General features: G+C 37.9%; 1 protein-coding gene across 4 annotated transcripts in view; it reads right to left on the bottom strand.

The window, feature by feature from the left end:
- Positions 1-24,242, bottom strand: part of LOC149224968 (putative protein phosphatase 2C 55) — a 64,900-nt gene that overhangs the window by 20,584 nt on the left and 20,074 nt on the right. For all 4 annotated transcript variants that reach the window (XM_089386367.1, XM_089386369.1, XM_089386368.1 and 1 more), the window contains one exon: positions 2,068-2,392. In XM_089386367.1, the coding sequence (XP_089242493.1) occupies positions 2,068-2,392 (325 nt within the window). The remainder of the gene's footprint in view (positions 1-2,067; positions 2,393-24,242) is intronic.

The following is a 24,242-nucleotide window of genomic DNA, read 5'->3' as shown; positions in this document are numbered from 1 at the left end:
GGTCAACGTCAAGGTCTTGGGAGTCTGCATTAAAATTCTATAAGAAGATATTTTCGTGGGTTTTCCTCTCAAGGAGAGGTTTTGGCCCTGTTGGCCCTGGCTAGCAGCCTACATCTGGTGTCCTTGTGTATGTGTTGGGATCTTCTTATAGACTTGTTGGCATTTGTCTTGATGATAAAACAGAACTAAATAATAATAATAATGTCACAAGAAAATGTCATGGATTCAGGAGAAATCAAATTTAAATAACCTTAAATTTTATGCCCTAGATTTCTCAACAGGCCTCGCAGCCAGAGCCGGTAGTATTTTGCTTTGTTTTCATCTTCTTGTGCAGCCAAAAACATGTTTTGTGGGGGTTGTTTTTTGTGATTTCATGGAAGCAAGTCACTGCAAAAACGATCTTAGCCAAGGATCTGTTATCTACTCTTCTGGATCTGGAGGAAAATTTTGCCCTATCTACAGATCTGGGGGCATTTTTTAGGCTCCCCTTCAAATCTCTGAAGACGGGAGATATATCTCAAATGCTGAACGGGAAGGAGTGTTGTCAATCAGATCTGGTAAAGAGGGAATCCTTTCAAATTTGTCTAAAACCTTGATGGGAAATTGGTTCTTGTAAGGGTAAAGGCTGGAGATCTGGTGCAAGATCTGAAGGAGCAGATCCAAAATAGATTGGGTATTCCGATAGAGTTTCAAAATCTGATTTACATGGGTAGATCTCTGCAAGACTACAGAATCAAAAGAAACTCCTATATCATTATTACTTTGTGGCTGAGGGGTGCATGCCAGGTCCCAGTAACCCTAAGGGTCCAGCATTGTTTCAAGGTGCAGTGAAGAGAAAGGTTGAGCCACAAAACAAATCTGATCCAAATACCAATATTCCTAGACCTTACATCGTGGAACAAATAGATCAGGTCCAGACAATGGCAGTAATTTCAAAATGGTTCTCCAACCTCCAATCTCAAGCAATCACTTGTAGATTTAACAGTTTTTGACCCAAAGCGAAGGATCTACATCATTGGATATGTACAAATTGGACCTCAAATTGTGAAATCCACTTGTGTTCAAGGAGTGTTTTTGTTGTACAATTTGCTAACTTGCAGGATGTGCAGTTCGCCTTAAATGAAGGCCCATGGTTTTGGGGCAGCGCAGCGCTTTTTATAACCCCATGGTTTCCAAGGTTTGATGCCAATACCATGGTGGTTTCCAAAATGCCACTCTGGATAAGATACATAACCTTCCTCTGCCTTTCTGGCACCACCAAGTTCTAGAAGGAATTGAAAACACTTTGGGGAAGTTTGTAAAGATGGATCTGGATAACCCTTCAAAGGGAAATTTTACTTTTGTCAGGATATGTGTAGAAGTTGACCATAGTAAGGGTTTACTTGATTGTAACAACCTGACTCATAACACCTTTCAATGGACCCAGCTATTAGATTTTGAAAATACGGCATTCCAATGTCGTATATGTCTTCAGACTAGACATCTACAAAACTTGTGTCCACAGGCAAAGAAATATCCAAAAAGAAAAAAGAAAAAACCCCAAAAGCCAAAGGGTTGGCAGTTTCAGGAGCAACCTTCCTCAGACAAAGAGGAACATAAAATAATGCAGAACTCTATGGATACCCAGAAATCACAAGGAGCATCTGTGGATGGAGGGGTTGAGAAGAAGGGAACAATGATTCAAAGCACAGCAGTAGTAACAACCTCAGTTCCAGCACAGCAGAACAAAGAATCTAACTCTGAGATGGGCGGGCATTAAAAGACCTCATGCATCCGAAAGTTCAGACTCAGATAAAGAGGCCCCGCCGAAGGTGGCAGAGAATCAAATGGTAATTACAGAATACAATCAACTGGCAATTGTAAACGCCACTCAGGGATAAAATTACTAATATCAATATTAATATTAGTAACTAGTTAATACAAATATTATTAACTAATTTATACTTGTGAGATGTATACTTCCATAATGGGGCCATAATGGACTTTTCAGAAATGTACTTTTGTCTTACTGTATAGTATGTGTATCTGGAAACTGTAAGAAACACAGTGGTTGAAGCAAAGACTTACCTGATCTGACAGGGCCAATAAACAAGCTGTTGATGATCCCCTGGCTTTTGTACTTAAGTAAGCTTTCTCCAAGACCCTAGCAAGATCGATAGAACCTCGGGGTTCCTCTTGAATTGCAGCAACAGAATGAGACATGAGTTCACGAGCATAATCACCAGCATTAACACCCATCTGAGCCCAACCTCCAACACCATCAGCAACCCCAATAGCTTGCTCATCTGTACAAATAAAGTGAGCATCTTCACCACCTGTAGCCTCCTTGTCCGGGTGTGGGAGGTAGCATGCACCTGATAGTAATTTCAATACTCTGTCGCCAAGTAGTGCCCTGTTTATCAAATAGATAATTGTGAGAATGGAAGGCAATGGCCATCTGTGCTTTAATTAGAGAAATCAATAGTACCAAATTGCAACATCAGAATAAACCTACAACTAGCAAACCCTAGTCTTTAGATGAAACATCCCAGAAAAGACGTGCAGCAGGAAGATGAATCAGCCCTCTTGAAGAGGACGAGAGGTATAGATATGAGAGCACCGTTTCTAAAGTTATCACCAAAGATTCTTGTTTCCATAAACATTTCAAACATGCTGCACATAGCTCACATTATCCTATATTTATTGTTATGATTTATTGTTAACTATCATAATGCTAATAAAGAAAATTAATGTCCTTGTACTTTGCAACATAAATCTCTTCATTCTGGACTTTTACAAAATTGGACCGACTCTACAGAACAATATCCTGTAAATTGTTTGTCATGATAGTAATAATTAATAGAATGCAAATTTGAAGTTATCGAGGCTCCTCAAAAGGCACCCATGTCTCTATGCCTGGAGAACTGATTTGGCTGCATTTTGATAGACCGAGGAAAAATGCTGACAGTTCATGGTCAAGTAGATGGTTTGGTTGTTGTCCAGATACACTGTACTAAAACACCTTGGAGACATATTTTGAATGTCCTTTGTAAATATTATTGCATTGGAGATTATATTTCATTTCTGTATGAACTATGAACAAACTGCACTAGGGATGATATTTATGCAAATATATTTTTTTTGCCTGTTATGAACATAATAATAATAATATAATTATGCTAATCAAAGGTCAAAGGGCACATACCTCTTTCCCTCATGACCAGTCAATGTGTATAAGGCTATAAGCATACCGTCATGAGGCTCATTATAATCATCATTCTTATCATTCTATTAATCATTTATCATTCAATATTTTCTATACTTGCAGAAATCTCCTTGCAATCAGCAAAAAACAGTTCACTTATCCCATCTGGTATCCTGTGTCACGTCATTCAGCGAATTTCAGGGTCAAAATTCATCGAATCTTAAGCCCAGTCAAAATAATTCGGTTCAGATTTGCTGAACTCAAAAATCGAACCCCATTTCGAATTCAAACTCAAATTCAAATGATTTTCGCGGATGTGAATTTAAAAATTAGTCATTGAAATTCGATGGCTAAATGCAGGCTGCGTGATTTTTGGTATTTCCGTGGTTTTGGTACTTCCAGTTGAGCTAAATGCTTTGTTCCTTGCATTCATGTGTATAGTTACATATATTTTCATTTTCATCTTCATTTATTATATATTTTCTTAAATTTTTTAGTATGTCAAAATTAATGCCGAATTTTATTACAAATATTTTCACTGTCGAATTTTTATCAAACTTCAAGGTTGTCGAACTCGAATTCGAATTCGAACAAGGTGACATATAGCTGGTATCAAAGCCATTGATTTGGCCAATTCTCAATTAGTTCCACACAACCTTCAATCTGCACATCAGCCCCTATATAACAATCAATCCATAATCAGGGCTATCAGTCCATATCACTCCTGCAATCATCAAATCAATTTTGTACAGTATTAATTAATTCCATACGAGTAATTGTGCATGCTGTCAATTAAAAGTTTACAGTCATCGTACACAGCTGTCAATTAGCAGAGGTTCTAGCCTACACCATTTGTGTTGCCACTGCTGCCAGATCCACACAATCTGCCATCATTCTACACAATTTGCCATTGCACATTGCTGCAGCTGTCTGCACTCGTACACTTAGCTATCATATCAGCATACGCCAATTCTCAGCATACGTCAATCCATACACTAATCCAACCATACTCTTACATTCTGTACAAGCCACCATCTATGTATCTGTTGATGCAGCCATAATCATTCCGGAATTCGTACAAGCTCTAATAAATTGCTCAAATTTTTTTCAAGGGATAGCTTAAAAGTCACACCTCTTTTTATTTTTACCTTTTCAAACGTACCGTTGTACATACGTACAAAATTATTACTTTCAAGAAATAAATTTATTTAAGCTATATAAAAAAAATCATTTTCAATACTTTTTATGCATAGTATATAAAGAAATCTAATGACTCAAAAGTGGGGTCTACTAAAAAAAGGCTAATTGTATATGTTAACCGATGTAGAGATAAATCATCAACATTGAGAAGGAGAGAGGGCAAAAAGAATTAAGAGACCAAATCATCAAATTAATAGAAAATGAAGACAAAATTGAAAGATAAATAGAAGAGTCCAAGGCAACCCCTACAAAAAATGAGAAAGACAAGGATTAAACACTGAGGATACTTAAACATCATCATGAGAGATTTGACCATCAAAGTTAAGGCGTAGATGCATTATTTACACAACCCTTGACCCACCAAAGACCACCACTAATTCCAAACCCATCTAGCTCTAGTTATCAAAGATATCAAGATAAAATGGATTGTCTAAATAAAATCAAAATCGATATATAGATATGATGAACTAGACGATAGAAAAGTTATCATGTGGATTAATCAAATTGAAGGGAAACATGCTACAAACCCACCTACTAACAAACTAGAAAAAGTATTGACGGCTTCACTAAACTTAGAAGGTGACGCTTATGATCGGTTCACCTGTTGGTCAAAGAAAATGAGTGGTTTATCTGCTAATTAACAAATATTCATAGATCTTCTGAGGAGATTGCATGGCAAAGAGATAAGATGACACCTTTACTAGGTTCACTCATTTACAACAAACAATAACAATTAATGAACACACCCATAAACGGCAAGTCATAGCTACTAAAATCCCAAACCTTACACAAGATCAACTGCTCAAAATTGTATAATTAAAGATTAAAAGTTAAAACCCATTATTCACAGCCAATGAAGACTATCAAGACCTAAGAACTTAGTTGAAGCCAAAAACATGGCAAAGATAATAAAAAGAAAGCTCAGTACTCAAAATAAGATAGCTTTTGGATTCTCAAAGAAGACAACCAATTGCAGTGCAACAAGTGATTACAACACCAATAAATATCGCCAGTCAAAGAAGGAGAAAATGAAGGAAAACAATTGTTGTTAGTGGTGTGGTAGAAATTGGACTCTAGGGCATTGCTAAAAATTGAACTCCAAGCTATGAATACATTGCACTTAGTGGTTCATTAGGGCCTCGTTAGGACCTCAACTCTAGCCATCATCAAACCCTCTTCCTTTTCCTTGCATTATTAGGGGCACATACGACCACTTTCCATTCACTACTAGACATTCCCTATCATTTGGCACATCTTCTATTTTTAAGATTTTCTATTTTTAGTTGGCCTATTTTTAGGCGGAGGTGCCATCTAGGATGACATGTGGCATTGATTGGAGGATGACTTGGATAATTCCACTCCATAAATTCGTACTACCTCATGCATAGTCCTTCCTAAAGTGAGTACACACCTTCTCTCTACTTTGCAATAGTTAATTGCCATTATTCTCTCTCCTCCCCTTGTTAGTTGACGTTTAGTCATATTTTGGGCTTTAACCTAGTTTAATTGGTTAATTTTTTGCATGTGAGAGTTATTAATCAATTCTAACTTATTTCCAGCTCATATTACTTCCAATTCACTCCATTTTACGATATTTTCCTACTATTATGTTTCCAGAGTAATTTTGACTCATTTGCCAATTAAGGAAAGTACTTTTGAGTTATATGAAGTGCATGCACATGGAACCCCCAACCTAATTCGAATTGGTTGGCTTCCACAAGAGTCTCATATATTGTATATCATCCGACTTTGAGTAATTTGAATTGTCTTCTTCCTTCATTAGTCAATTTCTCAACAATTTTATTCTCTTCATTCTTGTTTTGTGAGTAGCTAGTCTAGTATTTTTTTGCACTTACATCCTGTGATTGTGCTTAAAATCCAACATGCATATCATTACACTACTCTAGAATAGTGGATGGGAAGTAAGTATAAGTCGAAAGCCCAGATAATGAAATCACTATAACAAACAACTCAGATTCTGACTATCACTAGCTTCAATCTCATGTGTCCAACAAAATAGAACTGAAGAAGACGGACTTCAAGGAGAAACAATTACTCCAAAAGACCAAATACAACCAATTGCAAAATACATTCTGCCACATCTTGGAAAAGTTGATCAAATCCAATATCCACGAAAAGAAAAAAGCAAACATACAGTTCCATTGGCAACCATGACAAGGAAACCACAACCTAAGACCCTAAAGCTTAAAGGAGTCATAAAAGATATAAAGGTAATTGTACTCGCATATACTCATACCAAAATACACCATTGTAGTATGGGTTTCCCATGTTTAAACCCACTTTTACACTAGTATTCCATGAAAATAGCCCAAGGAACCACTTATCCAAAGTTATTTTCATTACATTTACTCATATATCATTAAAATGGCTTAGAAAACCAGTTTTTCCTAAGTTGCCTACCCTTAATAAAAATCATAAACCTCTATTTATGACTCTTTCCTCTTGAATTTTAGGCCAAAAAAGAAAATCATAAATTAATCAAGTAACAGTTAAATTTGATTCGGTCAAATAACCATATTTGAATATTTTGACCATATCAAAGATAACCACTATTTTGCTTATAAAATTCAAGATGTTTTTCCACATTCTTCATTACCATCTCATCTTTCATTAGCCATAGAGGAGAGAGATCACTACCACACACAAGGATTACCAAGAACCCTCCCCACTACTCTATGTACATTTGGCATGTCCAAAACATCAAAAAATGGGGGCACACAAGCCACATAACCTAGTCCTCCTCTAAAGGAAGCTCGAGTGCCTGTGTCAACACGTTTGGCATGTCCATAGCATGCATAATACATCAAAAAATGGGGGCATGCAAGCCACATATCCTAGTCCTCCTTTGAAGGAGGCTTGAGTGCCCATGGCACCATGTCCCCAACTGAAATATCTTCAACCACTTGTCTAACCATCATTACTCTATGCAGTAGTGGGTGCCACTTTAATGATATCCCTAAGCATGCATCTATAAACCTATCACCTAGCTCATGCCCTCCTCACCCCCCCCACATTGGTCAACATAATCGACAACGCTCTTCCATCTTCAACACTCTTCATGTAATCCTTCTTGTTCTTGTTCTTGTTATCTCCTAGACCCCGATGGTCGTAGATCAACAAAACCACCACCCATCCTCTCTGGCATTTGTCTTGTTGGCCTCATCAATGCTATATCCACACAATGAATGGAATAAAGTGTGACTACCAAATACCAAATCATTTTGTTCCTCCATGCAATCCTTACCTAGACCTATGTTACTTACCGTCTAGGCCCCATGATCTAAGTGATAGTGGCAACTCAAGGTCACCCTAAAAGTTCATTCTTGATTCAAGGTAATCCTCAATATAGATTGGGAGTTTGTCCCAATGCTCAAAGAACTTTGACTATAACACTTTCAACCTTGCCACTTGTCACATAAGGTGTCCCCATCACCACATCCTATGCTCTTATAGACCCCCATCCTAGATCTGGATGAGGTTGAACCATTCATATCCTTTTAAGGTTAAAAAAGAGCATAATACAGTCCCCAAAGCACAATTCTCGCCTTCTGATATCCAACAAAAATTCAATAGGCACTTCAATGCCATCAGCACCATCTGGCCCCACACACAATAGGTCCCTACTAAAACATTCTCCACCAAAAGCATCTACCCTCCAAATACTTTATAGAGTGAATGACTACCTAATATGCAAGTTACCATTGCAGCCATTGCCCATGTCTCTAGTCTATCTATATCCGATAACTAGATACTTTATAGACCCTTTGATGCTTTGACTCTGGCCACTGAAGAACTATTACACTAACATAAAAGGAGCAACGCACAAATTCAACAATAATAAGACCAAACATTTTCATTAAAAAAGACCAATATTTATACATGCCCATGAGCCAATGCTCGATTGAATCATTTCCTACGATCTCTCAACAATTTCTCTACAACCTCTCCACAAACCTCTCAACTAATAATTCTCTATCCCAAATTAAACGCTCAAGACAACAAAACTTAATAATAAATAATTCTAGAATATGACAAATGATCTGTGTTTAGGAATGCCAATCAACCTCAAAATATTTCCCCATCCATCCTAGCTTCACTTCAATTCCAAAATTAAAGTTAAATTCACACAACAGTGTGTGCACTTTTTAAATCCTTATGGTTGACTGGTATTAGTTAAATATGCCCTATCTAGACCTCTTTTTCCGTTTCCAATTCTTTTACTGCCAGTGAGGACTAGATTGGTTATGGATCAACAAATTGGAAAAATTTTGTGGCAAACTAGTAAGTCTAATTCCAAAAAATTCCATCTAGTCAACTGAGCAATGGTGAGAATGCCAAAAATATGGTGCAGAGAGAATCAGATATCCATCTTTAATGAATTTGGCCCTTGACGCCAAATTCCTCTGGAAACTCATTTTGAATGAAATGATTGGTGGAAGTAGGTAACTCATAAAAAATATTTCTAGAGAAGAAACTACTGTTTATTGGCAGTTTCCTTGGATATCATAATTGTTATGCTCTAATTTCTATTCATAGTGTTGGAAAGAAGTTTCATACAAACTTCTAGAATCTCTTCGTCCATGAACTCCTCGCCACCATAAATACTTTCCAAATGTTCAATAAATTTTTCAAAATGTGCACAATAGTTTTTCACCAGCAACAAGGAAGGATAATGTTCTTTGTATTTCTCATAAAACACTGTGTGAAAATTTGTAAGGGAATACAAACTATCAGTTGGCAACTTTCATACCAAGACTGTGCCTTTCCCTCCAAAGAGACCATGAATATTTTCATCAAAGAATCCTCATGCAATTTAACCCCAAGTCTACGTATATGCATATGAAACTTAACCAAATGAAGAGAAGCATCATCATCTTCCATATCTTTAAATCTTGGCAAGTACGAGGAAAACGATTTGGAAAGCCAAGTTTATGAGCATGATTCATCAAATCATACCTTACAGATTGAGAATCCATTTTGAGACAGTGGAGTCGCCAATGATACTATGAATTCTAGATCCTACTGAAAGTGGAGTTGCCAAGTGAATGATGTGCAGCCTTTTCTATTCACAAAAGAGAGTAGATCTGTATCTTTATCATTCTTTCCCAAGATGATTTGACTTTCGTTCCCCGACAACAGCACCAAAATGTTATCACTTAGAAATTTTCCCTTGGTTGTAAAGGAAAAACCCCTAAGATAACTCTTTCAAACCAACTTTAGCACCAAAGGCTAGCCCCTTCAACTCGAAGAGGGGGCTCTCCTTTATAATTCAACTACCCAATGTCACCTCAACAATTGGTTGTGTCTTTAGTATAGTGGCTAGATCATGAGTTCAGTAGGGTTTTGGAAATGATGGTAAGGCAAAGAATGTGTATCCTTGGGCATGGAGTCATAGAAATTGCAAATTAATCAATGGTCACTAGGATACAGGTTGTAGTCACAGAGGCTAAGAGCAAGATAATTGACATATCCTTAGACAAAATTGCTATAGAAAGTGGTGGCAAAAATGAACAAAACATTGTTTTAAAACAGAGCATTTGATAGATGAATTCTTTTTAGGTTTAGATGGAAAAGCGATACTTGAATGCAAAAGACAGCATGAACGTAAAGCATGAATTCTACTTCTTATACCTTCATCCAAGCATAAAGAAGAAAAACATTTAATGAAAATAACTGAGGAAAAACACATTCACCACGAAACTGACTAGGGCACATCAATACATGAATTCTTAGCATTGACATACTACGTTTTTCTAATCATTAGTCAATTGTGATTAATAAACGAAACAGAGCACATACACCAATTATAATTCTTTTCTCCAAATCCCAACCCTGTACATTATAGAAATGATAGTCTTTATAGACTACTTACAAATTGTTCAAGATCCAAAAATAATGGATCTCAAACCTCTTCATCTATCTATAGCTTACTAAATCAAAAAAATCAAGGAGATAATATCTAATCCCCAAGTCGAATTTGACGAGGTGGCCTTCAGTTGTTGACTTGGCATTTTAATATGAAACAAAATTTCAAAAAATCTAGAAAAATAGGCCTCAAAGATACATCTGAATCTCTCAAACCATGATAGTTGTTAGAAAACTAAGAGAGATTTTTTAATCAGCTCCTTCCCTCCAAAAACCTCTTTTTGTCAATGTCGTTTTTCAAAAAATGATAGGTTGTATGGAAAACTGATTTTCCAGCGTTCGCTTATTTAGAAATTTAAATATCTGCTAATATTTGATTTTTCAGCGCTTTATTATGATACTTATTGAATTCGCGCTGGCAATCCAACCGCCAGCGCCTTTATTTGACATTTTCAAATTAGCACTGACAATTAAATTGTTAGCACACCCAAATTCTTTTTGAATAAAAATTTAAAATTGATGAGCCTTACACTAAGAGGCTAGACTGAGATAAAATGTTGCAACAATAAATCCTAACCCACAAAATAATAATACTAGCAATCATTCCATGTACAGGAAAATAAGCAGTAACCCATGCATAGAAGATCATGCAACACCTCTATTTGATTTCATGTTCTTCTGTACCATGGTCGGTACTTATTTTGTTGCATGTTATTATGTATCATTTGTACAGAAGATGTTATGAATCGTTTGATATTTCATCTTTGTTTTTAAATTTTCAATATAAAATTAAAATTTTAAATATATATTTATAAAGAAATTAAGGTTAGAATTATAAATCCCTGATCAATTCCAAAATCTATGATGTTATGAATCGTCTGAGATTTTATTTCTTTGTTTTCAAATTTTCAATATAAAATTGAAATTTTAATGAACAATTCTTTAGAATTTTATTTATTTGCTCAAAAAGCATTAAGAGAAGCATTCCAAGATCACTATAGTTTTGTTGGCTTAAATTGGTAGTGTGACAAATATTTTGAAAATTAGATCTAACGTGAGTATTGTTGAAAACAGTACCAAGGAGAGGTGTTACTAGGCTTTTATCCCTTTTACCCAAGTGAGAACATTAATGACTTGCCTCAATGACATTTATAAGTTATATTAATGTCATGGTTAAAAAAGGTGCTTAGAAGTGTTGTGCCATGTATTTTTTCTAATATTAAAGTCACTTGTACTTTATAAAATGACTTTATGTGAAAAACACTAAGGGTACTTTTCTAATATTAAGGTGAGGTGAAAATTCACTTTATGAGAAAAATAGAAAAGGTACACAACTTGAAAAAAATACTAGGAGAATTTTACGTGATGGGGCCAATGTATGAGGGGGCTCATTTGGGAGAACTGATATCAACCAAATCTTGAAATTTGAAGATAAAATCTCAACCATTGGATCCTAGGCTTAGGGATTCAATCTTTTCCAATAAGACAAAAGAGGAATCATTCTTCACTTCACACTTGATAGAGCATGAGGAGTAGAGAGCTAAGGAGAAAACTTCAAGGAGGAGGAGAATTTGAAGCTAAGAGAAAGGAGCTTGAATCCCAAGGAGATTGTACAAGTAGTAGCTCGATTTTCTAGGAGGAAAAGGTAGCACAAATTTCAAAGGAACAGCAGCATGAAAATCGAGGGAACAACAGCAAATACTTAGCACGAATTTTGAAGCAGGAGGCATGAATCTTGAGGCAAGATGCACAAATTTTGAGGGAGGAAACAACATTGTTCAGGCCTGAAATTTAAGGCGCGGATTTTGGGATAGAAGCTACATGAGGCACAACTTTCAAGGAGTTGTTCTACTGCATTCTAGCACGAATTTCGAGGTAGCACAACCAACATTTCAGCATAGAAATCAAGGTAGATTTTGGGCACTGAAATCGAGGAGCTGAGAAGAGGAAAAATGCAGAAAATCTAGGCACAAAAATTTGTGAAAATATGATTTGTTCAATGAGCACAAATTTCCAGAATTTGTACATTTAATGCTACATCAGAAAGGGAGATAAGCACAATGTTTTTATGTACTTAATAATAATTTTCTCGAGCAATATAATCGTCCTTTGAAGATCGGTTTTTCCAAGAGGCTGTGGGTTTTTTCCGGGGTTATCTTGACCAAAAACAAGCGTCTCATATGTGTGAATGTTTGCATTTAATTCTGTGTTAATTATCAGTGGTTAGGAAAGTGAAAAAGAGTAGAAGCATTCTTTATGTTCGCAATAAACGCATTTTGAAATTTAGATCAGCATGGCGAAACATGTGTGTTGGGCCTAAACAAAAACATGCAAAATTGTAAACTGGGTTAAGGGCGCAGATCATTAAATTTCTACATGTTATCAGATCAAAGTTGAAGCTCAGGTCTCAAATTTCAGTCCGCTGATAAAGAGGGCAGCAAGCATTAAATTCTGCTACAGTGAACCAAAACCTTGTCAGAAACCCAAAGACTTCAGAAGTTCAGAGGGAGGAAGGTTCTAGCTCACAAATTTCCTGTGGGGTTTTTCCAAGGTTATCTTGACCAAAAACAAGCGTCTCATATATGTGAATGTTTGCATTTAATTCTGTGTTAATTATTAGTTGTTAGGAATGTGAAAAAGAGTAGAAGCATTCTTTATGTTCGCAATAAATGCATTCTGAAATTTATATCAACATGACAAAACATGTGTGTTGGGCCTAAACAAAAACATGCAAAATTGTAAACTGGGTTAAGGGTGCAGATCATTAAATTTCTACATGGTATCAGAGCAAAGTTGAAACTCAGGTCTCAAATTTCAGTCAGCTGATAAAGAGGGCAGCAAGCATTTAATTCTGCTACAGTGAACCAAAACCTTGTCAGAAACCCAATGACTTCAGAAGTTCACAGGGAGGAATGCTCTAACTCACAAATTTCCTCCATATTGTTGGTTGTGGGATCATGGCTATTAGGTTGAGAGTAGAGGACAGATTAGCAGGGCTGAAAACTTTGGCCTGTGGAAGGAGAGAATTATGCGCTTACTGGAAGAAGTCGAAGTTTAGGATGTTGTTGAAGCAATTGTACAAGCACCCACTGATCCAGCTCAGTTGGTGGAGTTCAACGGGAAGAATGTGAAGGCAAAGAGGATCTTTCTAGATGCCATCAAGGACTATTTATTCCCTCATGTTTTAGGGATGAGATATGCCTATCAAATGTGGGAGTCCTTGGTCTCTTTACACTAGAGTTCTAATGAGAACAGGAAGATGGTGTTGAGACAAAGGTTACGTAACACCAAGATAACCAAGACCAACAGTGTGAGCTCTTTCATCACCAGAGTCTCACACATGAAAGATGAGTTAAATACCATTGGACAGGCTGTTCCAGAGGAGCATTCGTTAGGATTGCCTTAGATGGGTTCACCGAGAAATGGGATGGTTTTATCCATGGCTTGGTGGCCAAATAGCACTTTCCTGGTTGGAGGAGGATGTCGGACGATTTCATCCAAGAGGAGATGAGGAGTGCAAAGTGGGGCAACAAGAGTGGTGGGGGAGGTGAAGAGGGGAATGTTGCTCTTGCGGCAAAAGGAAAGAAGGGTAAGAAGGTCAAGAAAGGGTCTTCTAGTGGAGCAAAGCAGGAGAAGGGGAAGCGGAAGACTAAGGAGAAGGACATGAGCAAAGTGAAATGCTTTGCTTGTGGGAAGATGGGTCACTATGTTGTTCAATGTCCCAACAATAAGGGTAAGAAGAAACAGGGAGTTGCAGCTCCAGTTGATGTGGATGTTTGCAAACGAGTAGTATGTTATCCGCGTAGCGGACGTAATGGGCGTAGGGAGACCTCGCTAAAAATGTTTCCACGAGAACATCCAGCTGATGCAGATATATGTTCATAAGGATTGGAGAGGTAGGGCTCCCTTGGGGAATTCCTTTTTCTTTTCCTCCATAATTAGTGCCCTTCTTGTCCACTATATCCGCCTTTAGAAAGAAAGATATCAGAGCCCGTAGCCCCAAGCCCGCCCCTACTCAGCATTTTCTCTTGGCGGAGGTTTTTTCAAGATTCCCCTCCGGTCCTTTTGGTCAAGCACCTAAAGGTCCTTGGGCATTTTGTGGCTATATTTGATTCAGAGTGTGCTTTGGTGGTGATTTTAGCCACTCATGTCACATCTTCTTGTTCATGGTTCATAGACAATGGAGCATCCGGCCATATGACCGGAGTTAGAAAGCACTTCACGAGCCTTTTAGAGGATGATGTTGACTTGGATGTTTTGCTTGGAGACAACTCCAAATTCAAAGCAGTTGGAATGGGGACAGTTTCATTTCAGAGGGAGTCGTTACCTCTTCTGAAGGTGACAAATATTCTTTATGTTATAGGTTTGAAGAAGAGTTTGATATTAGTCTCAAGCTTGGAGGACAGGGGGTTTGAGGTATTGTTCCGAAAGGCACAAGTGTTGATATATCCCAGAGGATCCAGTATCGAGTTTGCTCGTGTGATTGGAGCTCGTAGTGGGAGACTATACAGACTTATGTTTCAGCCTCTTCGAGCTATGGTAGCGCAAACCAGTAGCAGTGAGTTATGTGAGCTATGGCACATGAGGATGACCCACTTGCACAATGGAGCTTTAAGGCTGTTGAGGGAGATGGTTACAGGTTTGCCTGACTTCAGCACAGAGCATCATGATGTGTGCAGGGGGTGTGCTTTGGGAAAGTACACCAAGACACCTTTCCCGAGCAGTGACAACAAAGCTACAGGTATCCTTGATTTAATCCATTCTGATGTATGTGGTCCTACGTCTTATGTTTCATTGAGTGGATATGAGTATTATGTGACCTTCATTGATGACCACTCCAAGAAGACCTCGATTTACTTCTTGAAGACCAAGGATGATGTCTTCCGGAGATTCCAAGAGTTTAACGCTCTTGTGGAGAACCGGACAAGGAGAAAAATCAGGGTGTTGAGATTACGGGGTGCATCAAGATCAGGAGGTTCACCTTCTTTAGGGGTGACTAGTTCATAGAGTAGAAGTTCAAATAGTTCAAGATCACCTAGTGCAGGCTCATCAGGCACAGTATCTTAGAGTTCAGGATGTCCATTGGTTATAGCAGAGCCTTCCTCTCCAGGAGGAGAGGCACCAGCTGAGAATTTTCCCAAACCACCACAGGAGACTACTGCAGGGAAAAGGAAGCCAAGATGGCTTTGGGAGACCCTGAAGGAGGCTCAGGAGGCAGCGGGGAGACCCAAGTGGTCAATGAGGGAGAGCAGACCACTAGAGAGGTTGGGTGGCTTTGTGGCAGATGTTGTGGAGACAGAGCTAGCTAGTTTTGAGGAGGCTACCAATCAACAAATCTGGAGTGATGCCATGCTGGAAGAGTATGCCTCTATCATGAAGAATGATGTCTAGGAGGTAGTACCACGTCCTGATGGGAAGTCAGTGGTGACTTCCAGATGGCTCTACAAGATCGAACATATTGCAGATGGCAGCGTGGAGAAGTTCAAAGCTCGATTTGTGGCGCAGGGGTTCTCTCAAGTAGAGGGAGTTGACTATGAGGAGACCTTTACACTGGTTGCTTGTTATACTTCCATTAGAGCAGTGATATCTATAGCAGCTGAGATGGGATGGAGGGTTCACCAAATGGATGTGAAGTCCGTCTTTCTCAATGGTGTTACACAGGAGGAGGTGTACATTGAGCAACCTGAGGCTTTGAGTTGCATGGGAGTGAGTCTCATGTGTGTCGGTTGAAGAGAGACTTGTATGAACTGAAGCAAGCACCCAGTGCATGGTACAAGAGGATAGATGTCCACTTGCAGCAAATGGGTTTCCAGAAGAGTGATGCAGATCCGAACCTATATTTTATCTTGGTAGGTGACGATTCACTCATTCTGGTTTTGTATGTGGATGACTTTTTATTACAGGGAAGGATAGACTCATCCAACACTGCAAGAGAGATCTTGCTTCAGAGTTTGATATGACAAATATGGGGTTGATGCATTACTTTCTGGGGTTGGAGGTTTGGCAGGAGGATGGGCATATCTTCGTGGGCCAGGGTAGGTATGCCAATGATATATTGAGGAAATTTTGTATAAATGGTTGCAAGCCTATGTCTACTCCTACGATCGCCAACTAAAAGAAGTTAGCGGCTTCATATTCCGAATTGTTGAACCCCACTTTGTATCGACAGCTGATCGGTTCATTGATGTATCTAATCAACACTAGACTGGATATATGTTTTGCAGTCAACACATTGAGTCAGTTTATGATGGAGCCCAGGAGAGTACATTGGGTGGTTGCAAAACATGTGTTGAGGTACTTACAGGGCACAGTGGATTATGGTTTGGACTATGTCAAATGTGATGGAGTTAGATTGATTGGTTGCACAAACTTCGATTGGGTTAGTAGTGTTAGTGACCAGAAGAGTACTTTCAGATGTTGTTTCTCATCGGGCTCAGCAATTATGTCATGGTTCAAAAAGAAACAGAGATCAGTGCCATTGAACAACACGCAAATGCAAAGTATATGGCAGCTAGTCAAGCAGGGTGCGAGGCATTGGGGCTTTGCAAGATGCTTTATGGTTTATTTGGTCAGATGTTGGGACCAACTATGATTTATTGTGATAATCAAAGTTGTTTTAAATTCTCTGAGAATCCAATATTTCATGACCAATCAAAACATATAGAGATCTAATACCACTTCATCAGAGAGTGGGTTCAATGATGAGCAGTGAAGCTTGAGTACATATCCACAAATGAACAAGTAGCAGACACTCACCAAATCATTGCCAAGGGGCAAGCATGTATTTTTCAGAGACTGGATGGGAGTGGTGAGCAACATATTACAAGGTAAGAGGGAGTGTTGAAAATAGTACCAAGGAAAGGTGTTATTAGGCTTTTATCCCTTTTAGCCTAATGAGCAGTTGAGCACATTAACGATTTTTGTCTCAATTACATTTATGAATTGCCATCGCTAGAAAAGGTACTTAAAAGTGTTGAACCATGTACTTTTTCTAATATTAATGTCACTTGTACTTTATAGAGTGACTTTATGTGAAAAGTACTAACTGTACTTTACTAATATTAAAGTGAAGTGAAAAATCACTTTATGAGAAAAGTTAGGAAAGGAACATGACTTGAAAAAGGTACTAGGAGACTTTTAAGTGATGGGACCAATGTATGAGGGGGCCTCATTTGAGAGAATTGATCTCAACCACTCATCTTGAGGTTTGAGGATGAAATTTCAACCATTGGATCTTAGGTTTAGGAATTCAATCTTTTCCAAGGAGACAAAAGAGGAAAAGGAAAATCATTCTTCACTTCACACTTGAGAAAGCATGAGGAGAAGAGAGCTACGGAGAAAACTTCAAGGAGGAGAATTTGCAGCCAAAAGAAAGGAGCTTGAATCCCAAGGAGACTGTACAAGCAGCAGCTCGATTTCTAAGAGGAAGAGGCAACACAAATTACAGGGGAACAACAACAAAATTCAAGGGAGGAAGCATCATTGTTCAGCCCCAAAATTCAAGGCACAAATTCCAAGATAGAAGCTACATGAGGCACGACTTTCAAGTAGTTGTTCTGCTACATTCAAGCACAAATGTCTTGGCAGCACAATCAACATCTCAGCACAGAAATCGAGGCAAAATCTGGACACTAAATCAAAGAGCTTAGCAGAGGAAAAATGGAGAATTTATGCGCACAAAAATCTGTGAAATTTTGATTTGTTCAATGGGCGCAAATTTCTAGAATTTGTACATTTAATGCTACAACAAAAAGAGAGATAAGTACTGTGTTTTTATGTACTTATTAATAATTTTCTCAAGCAATGAAATCCTCCTTGAAGACCGATTTTGCCCAAGAGGTTGTGGGATTTTTCTAGGGTCGGCTTGACCAAAAACAAGTGTCTCATATTGCATTTAATTTTGTGCTAATTATCAGTTGTTAGGAAAGTGAAAAATAGTAGAAGCACTCTTTATGTTTGCAATAAATGCATTCTGAAACTTATATCAACATGACTTAACATATGGGTTGGGCCTAAATAAACACATGCAAAATTTGAATTGGGTTAAGGGTTCAGATCATTAAATTTCTACAAGTATAAGCTCGACAAGCTAAAAGAAGTTGCTTTTGATCTTCAAGCCTCTTAGTGTGGCAAAGTTGACAAATTCTTTTATACCATGGTGTCTTGGGAATTGACCAATGTCTAGTCTCACTATAAAGCTCATGAGAATTTTTTCTTATTTTAACAATGTTTATTAAACATTTTCTTCTTTACACTATCCAAGACAGAGATGTATGTTATTTTCGAGATTTGAGTTGGTCATCTCCTTATAATATCTTAGTTTCCTTTTTCCCTTTAATTCTTTATCACCTTACAATTTCTCCTTAAATTTTGAAGCAATAATATATATTTTAAAAAAAATGGGGTTCTGAATCCCCAATCATAATGAGTGTTGCACCCACCATATTTTTCAATGGATTACAGTGGCACCCACAATTTGTGTAACATTTGCTTTTTCAATTTATTATGTAAATTTTTTATACAAAGTAAGCTTCCAAAACATGAAAATAACACATGACAAAAGTAAGGTTGGTGAATTTAACAAAACAGCATATCGTCCTACCCATTTTCCCGTTGTAAAAATGTAATATCTTTGGTGTAGCACTCAAAATGTAGTATCTTTGGTGTAGCACTCACCCAGCACTATGTTTTTGCATCTTATCATATAATGACAACATAGTAGGTTTGTCACGCAAAAATCTGTTAAAATAAGTAACACTCAATAATATAGAAATTGTGTATTATAGTGTAATGATGACCTAAATAAATTAGTCAATAAAAATGTTATGTAGCATAACTAAATAGCAAAAAAAATAAAAGGAGATCAACTCCAGAGGTAGTGTGTGACTCAATGATTGGGATGGCAAGAGTTAGGGGGGTTTCACCTTGAGAATCATGAAGAACTGAAGGATGTTTGGGGATTGGGCCACACCTCTAATAATTGTTGGAAATTGCAACTAGGTTCGGTCTTCATAATGACCTAGTTGTAATCATGACATTGTATACTTTGTATAAAGAAAGAAAAAAGAAAAAAATATTTTATTTAAAGCATGGGTTTCATGCTCAAGTCTAGGTCAAAAGCATGTTCTTCGTGCTTCTAGGTCTTTCTAGGTCTTTCTAGGACAAAGAAGAATTTATGTCATGTATTATAGTCCCATTTGGACTCATTGTAACAAAGGAAAATATTTATTTTGTCAAGAAAAAACCATTTATTTCTTCAAGACCAAGTCGGCCCCAGTCAAGGACAAGTCGGCCTAAGGGAGGGCTATTCGACCCCTCAAGAAGGCTATAAATACAAGGAGCTCGACCTCATTTGAGACACACATCCAACACAAGTTCAATCTACAATAGAAAAGGAGAAGAGCTAGAAGAACAAAGAAAGTAAGAAAGGAAGTTGAAGTTTCTTGGGATCATCTCTCTCTCTCTCTATACACATGCAAAGTTAGGGTTTTGTTGTTGCTAGTTGCAGGAGGCCAAAAATTGCAAGGCCGAAATCTGAAGTGCAATTGCAGGGCTGAAATTCTAGAGCAAAGTTGTAGAAGGTCGAAGTTTTGAAGTTGCCTTGGAGAGATCTTGTTAGGGTGGCTGACTTGGTGCTTGGGAGGATCTTGGACTTTGGTCTTTGGGTCTTGGGAGTCTCATTGTAAGAAGATTCTATAAGAGGTGAAACATCCTTTCTGGGTTTTCCCCTTGGAGGAGTTTTTCCCTGGCTTGGAAACTATATCTTGTGTACTTTGTCTTGTTTTGATCTTCATTGTTTTGGTAATTGCTTAATGAACAAGAACTAATATAGTAATAAAAGGCCAACATATATCACAAGTAATTAACAAGTAAAGGAAAATCATCAATACATAAGTCTCTTGATTTTCCAACATGGTATTAGAGCTAAGGTGCAAGAAGGACACTGAAGATCACATTCTAGTTGGCACTGTGGCAAGAGTTGTAAGGAAGGGTTTCAAGTTTCTTGGAATCTCGCTACATCTATCAAGGATTGCATATTGAATATCATCTCCAAGGTAGCAAAGGAAGTAATAGATGGAAGTTTGTTATCCGCTTTATCTGACACTTTTAAGGACGAGATGTATGGGTTATTGACAATGGTGCCTCTAGACACATGACGGGAGAATGCAGTCAACTTCAAACTTTATCAAAAGGAACCTCCTATCATTCAATCGAACTTGGAGACAAGAAGAGCTATCAAAGGGATTGGATCTACTTCATTGGAGCTAGAGTCTAGTGGAATTATTAACCTATATGTTCCAAGTTTGAAGAAAATGGCAAGGTGTTGGTTTGGGGTAAGGGCTCTAGTATTGATAATGCTAGGGTAATTGGGATTCTTAAGGGGAAATTAGATAGACTTTTTACACCTCTGTCTCAAGCCCTAGTTCACTTGGATGTAAGCCCTTCCGAACTATGGCATAGAAGGTATGGGCACCTTCACTATAAGATTTTGCCATCTCTAAGTCAAATGGTCAATGGCATCCCCGAATTGAAGGAAGATCCTGAAGGGGCATGTAAGGGATGTGCTCTAGGGAACAATGTAAAGAAAACATTTGCAAGAAGTGATACTAGATCTAAAGAAGTTTTAGATCTCAGACACTCATATGTATGTGGACCTATGGCAGTAAAATATCTTGGTGGGCATCAATATTATGTGACCTTCATTGATGATTTCTCAAGGAAAACTCAGTTATGCTCCTCAAGAACAAAGATGAGGTATTCGAGAAGTTTCAAGAATTCAAAAATGAAGTGAAAAATCTAGCTGAGAGAAAGATCAAGACTTTGAGGTCCGACAATGGTGGAGAATGCACCTCCAAAGAATTAATAGCATTCTATAAGGAATGCAAGGATTAACAATGACCTAATTGTTCCTTATAATCCTGAACATAATGGCGTCGCTGAAAGGAAGAATAGAACAATTGGAAAATGTGTCAGGGCCATGCTACACGATCAAGATCTCCCTCAAGTTATGTGGGGAGAGGCATGTATGACAATTGTTTACTTGCAAAACCAAAGTCCTCACAAGATTCTCAACAACATGACTCTGGACAAAGCATTTATAGGAAAGAAGCCAAGTGTGGATCATCTTCAAATATTTAGGTGTCCTATGTATATACATATACCCAAGGACAAGAGAAATAAATTGGATGCTACCAATCTAAAGGGCGTCTTTGTTGGGTATAGTGCTTCATGAAAGGCATATAGAATCTATATTAAGGAGGATCATCAAATTGAAATAGGTAGGGATGTCATCTTTGATGAGAGTATAGCTTACAAGAAGTCAAAAGATGTTTTAGTCGACTCCGATGAAGAAGAGATACCTATCTTTGAGGATATCTCAAGGGACAATGAGGGTCAAGATCAAACATCTATTGAAGAAGATGTTGAAGGTCCAAGTGAGCATGTGCAACGAGTAACTGTTCCAGAAATTTGAAAAAGGTTTGCTTTGTTAAGAGCTACTCTACAAGAAGCAAAAGGACACATGGCTAAGGGGACACTTAGAGAAAGCAAAAGACCAAAAAAGGTATTATGGGTATGTTGCATATGTGACAAAGCTCATTGAAGTTGAACCTTGCTCCTACGAAGATGTAGCTAAACATCAAGAGTGGAGGAATGCAATGCAAGAAGAATACCCGTCAATCATGCAGAACGATGTCTGTGAAATTGTCCCTAGGCCAAGTGACAAATCTATAGTCACTTCAAAATGGATTTATCAAAACGGAGCGTTGATAAATACAAAGCAAGGTTTGTAGCAAGAAGCTTCTCACAGAAAGAAGGTATTAGTTACAAAGAAACCTTTGCTCCTAAAACTAGATATACAACAATAAGATCACTTGTTTCTTTACCTACTACTATGGGATGGAACATCCATCAAATGGGTGTTAAGACAACTTTTTTGAATGGGACCATTAATGAAGAGGTTTACATTGAGAAGCCTCAAGGATTTGAAATAAATCAGAGAGAGACTCATGTTTGCATGCTAAATAAAGCTCTATATGGCTTAAAGCAAGCACCTAGAGCTTGGTATGCAAGAATGGATGCATACCTACTAAGACTTGGTTTTACTAAGAGTTCTGCAGATCCTAACCTATACATCTGAGTGGTATAGGGTGAACGAATCATCATACTCTTGTATGTGGATGATCTACTTGTTACAAGTGTAGAGCATCAAATTCAAGAATGCAAGAAGCAGTTAGTAGTTGAGTTTGATATGAAGGATCTTGGGATTATGCATTATTACTTGGGACTAGAAGTTTGGCAGAAGCCAGGTGAAATATATCTTGGTCAAGGTAAATATGTGATCAAGATTCTTCAAAAATTTGGCATGATGGACAACAAGCATATGATGACTCCTATGATTACCAATCTAAAGAAGTTGAGGAGTTTAGACTCTAGTTCGATGGATCCTACTTGCTACAGGCAGTTGACTGTGTCCTTGATGTATCTAGTAATCACAAGACCTGACATTTTTTTTGCAGTAAATGTCCTCAATCAATTTCAGATGGAGCCAAAACATGATCATTGGATTGCAGCCAAGCATATCCTAAGATATTTGTGTGGAATCATACATCACTACCTCCGATATACTAGTAATGAAATCCATCTCATGGGATATACACATTCAGATTGGGGTGGTAGTGAGACAGAGATGGAAAAAGCACAAGTGGATGCTTCGACCTAGGGTCTTCCATGATCTCATGGATGAGCAGAAAGAAGGATACAATTGTTTTGAGTAGTGTTGGAGCTAAGTATGTTGTTGCAAGTGAATTTTCTCAGGAAGTTGTTTGGCTAAGGAAGTTATTAAAATATTTGTTTGAAGGACCACTTAGCCCTACACGTATACATTGTGACAATGAACGCTATATAAGATTGACAAAAGACTTGGTGTTTCATGCTAGGACGAAACATATAAGTAATAAGTACCACTACATCAGAAGCCTGGTACAACATGGGGTCGTGGAGCTGCATTACATGCCTATTGATGAATAGGTAGCAGATATTATGACTAACGCATTACCAAACAAGAAGCTTGAGTATTAGAGAGACAAGCTTGGTTTGGCAGACATCTTTTCCCTAATTGAGAGGGAGTGATGTTGAATAGTTCTTGTCTTTATGGGTCATGCACTAGACCAAAACTATCAGTCGTAAGTCTTAGTGAAGGCCATAAAGAAAGAATGGAGTCTAGAGGATTGGATAAGCATCCGAGATTGGAACTTCTTATGGATTGTAGAATCCATGAAAAGAATTTGTTGACTGATACTCTTTGAGAATAAGGTAGCGCATCCAAGACAAAAGTAGCCAAAGAGGACATATTCTTTGAGGATTCAAGATTGGAAATCCATGATAAGAATAGTCCTAAAAGGACATACTCGGTGAACATCCAAATCGGGCATGTGCCTTAGAGGTAGTGTGGCAACGCACATAAAGCCTCCCCGCATAATGCTCTGGAATGAAGATGAGCTTGTCTAGTTAAGGCCTTCAAGGAAAATGCTAGTAATGGTATAGATGCTTAACAAAGATGGCTTATCAATCTAACTCTTCATATGAGAATGCTTCAAGGATGAGGTGGGAAAAACCCTTGATCAATTCTTCTTATTATAAATATCAAATGCTCAACAGAGAGAGTACAATAATACAAAGTAGGTCAAAATTGACTTGCCAACTCACTGTCTAAAACAACCCTGTCAAATCTACAATTTTGCTCCCAGTCAACAACAGTCAAATCAGCCCTAACCAAAACGTCAATAGCAGTCAAAGTTTGATCAAATCCTCCCAAAAGAGCTCAGTCAAAAGAGAGAGAAACTCGGCCTCTCTTGTTGGTCAAAGTCATCTCAAAACACTCCCAAAACAGTCAATCAAACTTGGTCAAAGTATGCACTTCTTGCCTCAAGGGGTGGGGATTTATGCTTCATTTTGATCTTTTTTGTGAAGT

This window comes from Pinus tabuliformis, chromosome Q (genome assembly GCF_031772625.1).
Source record: "Pinus tabuliformis cultivar Carrire ecotype Pingquan chromosome Q, CPIR1, whole genome shotgun sequence".
In the NCBI taxonomy this organism is placed as follows: domain Eukaryota; kingdom Viridiplantae; phylum Streptophyta; class Pinopsida; order Pinales; family Pinaceae; genus Pinus; species Pinus tabuliformis.
Note: the sequence above shows the minus strand (reverse complement) of the source record. Positions and strands in the feature narration are given on the sequence as shown.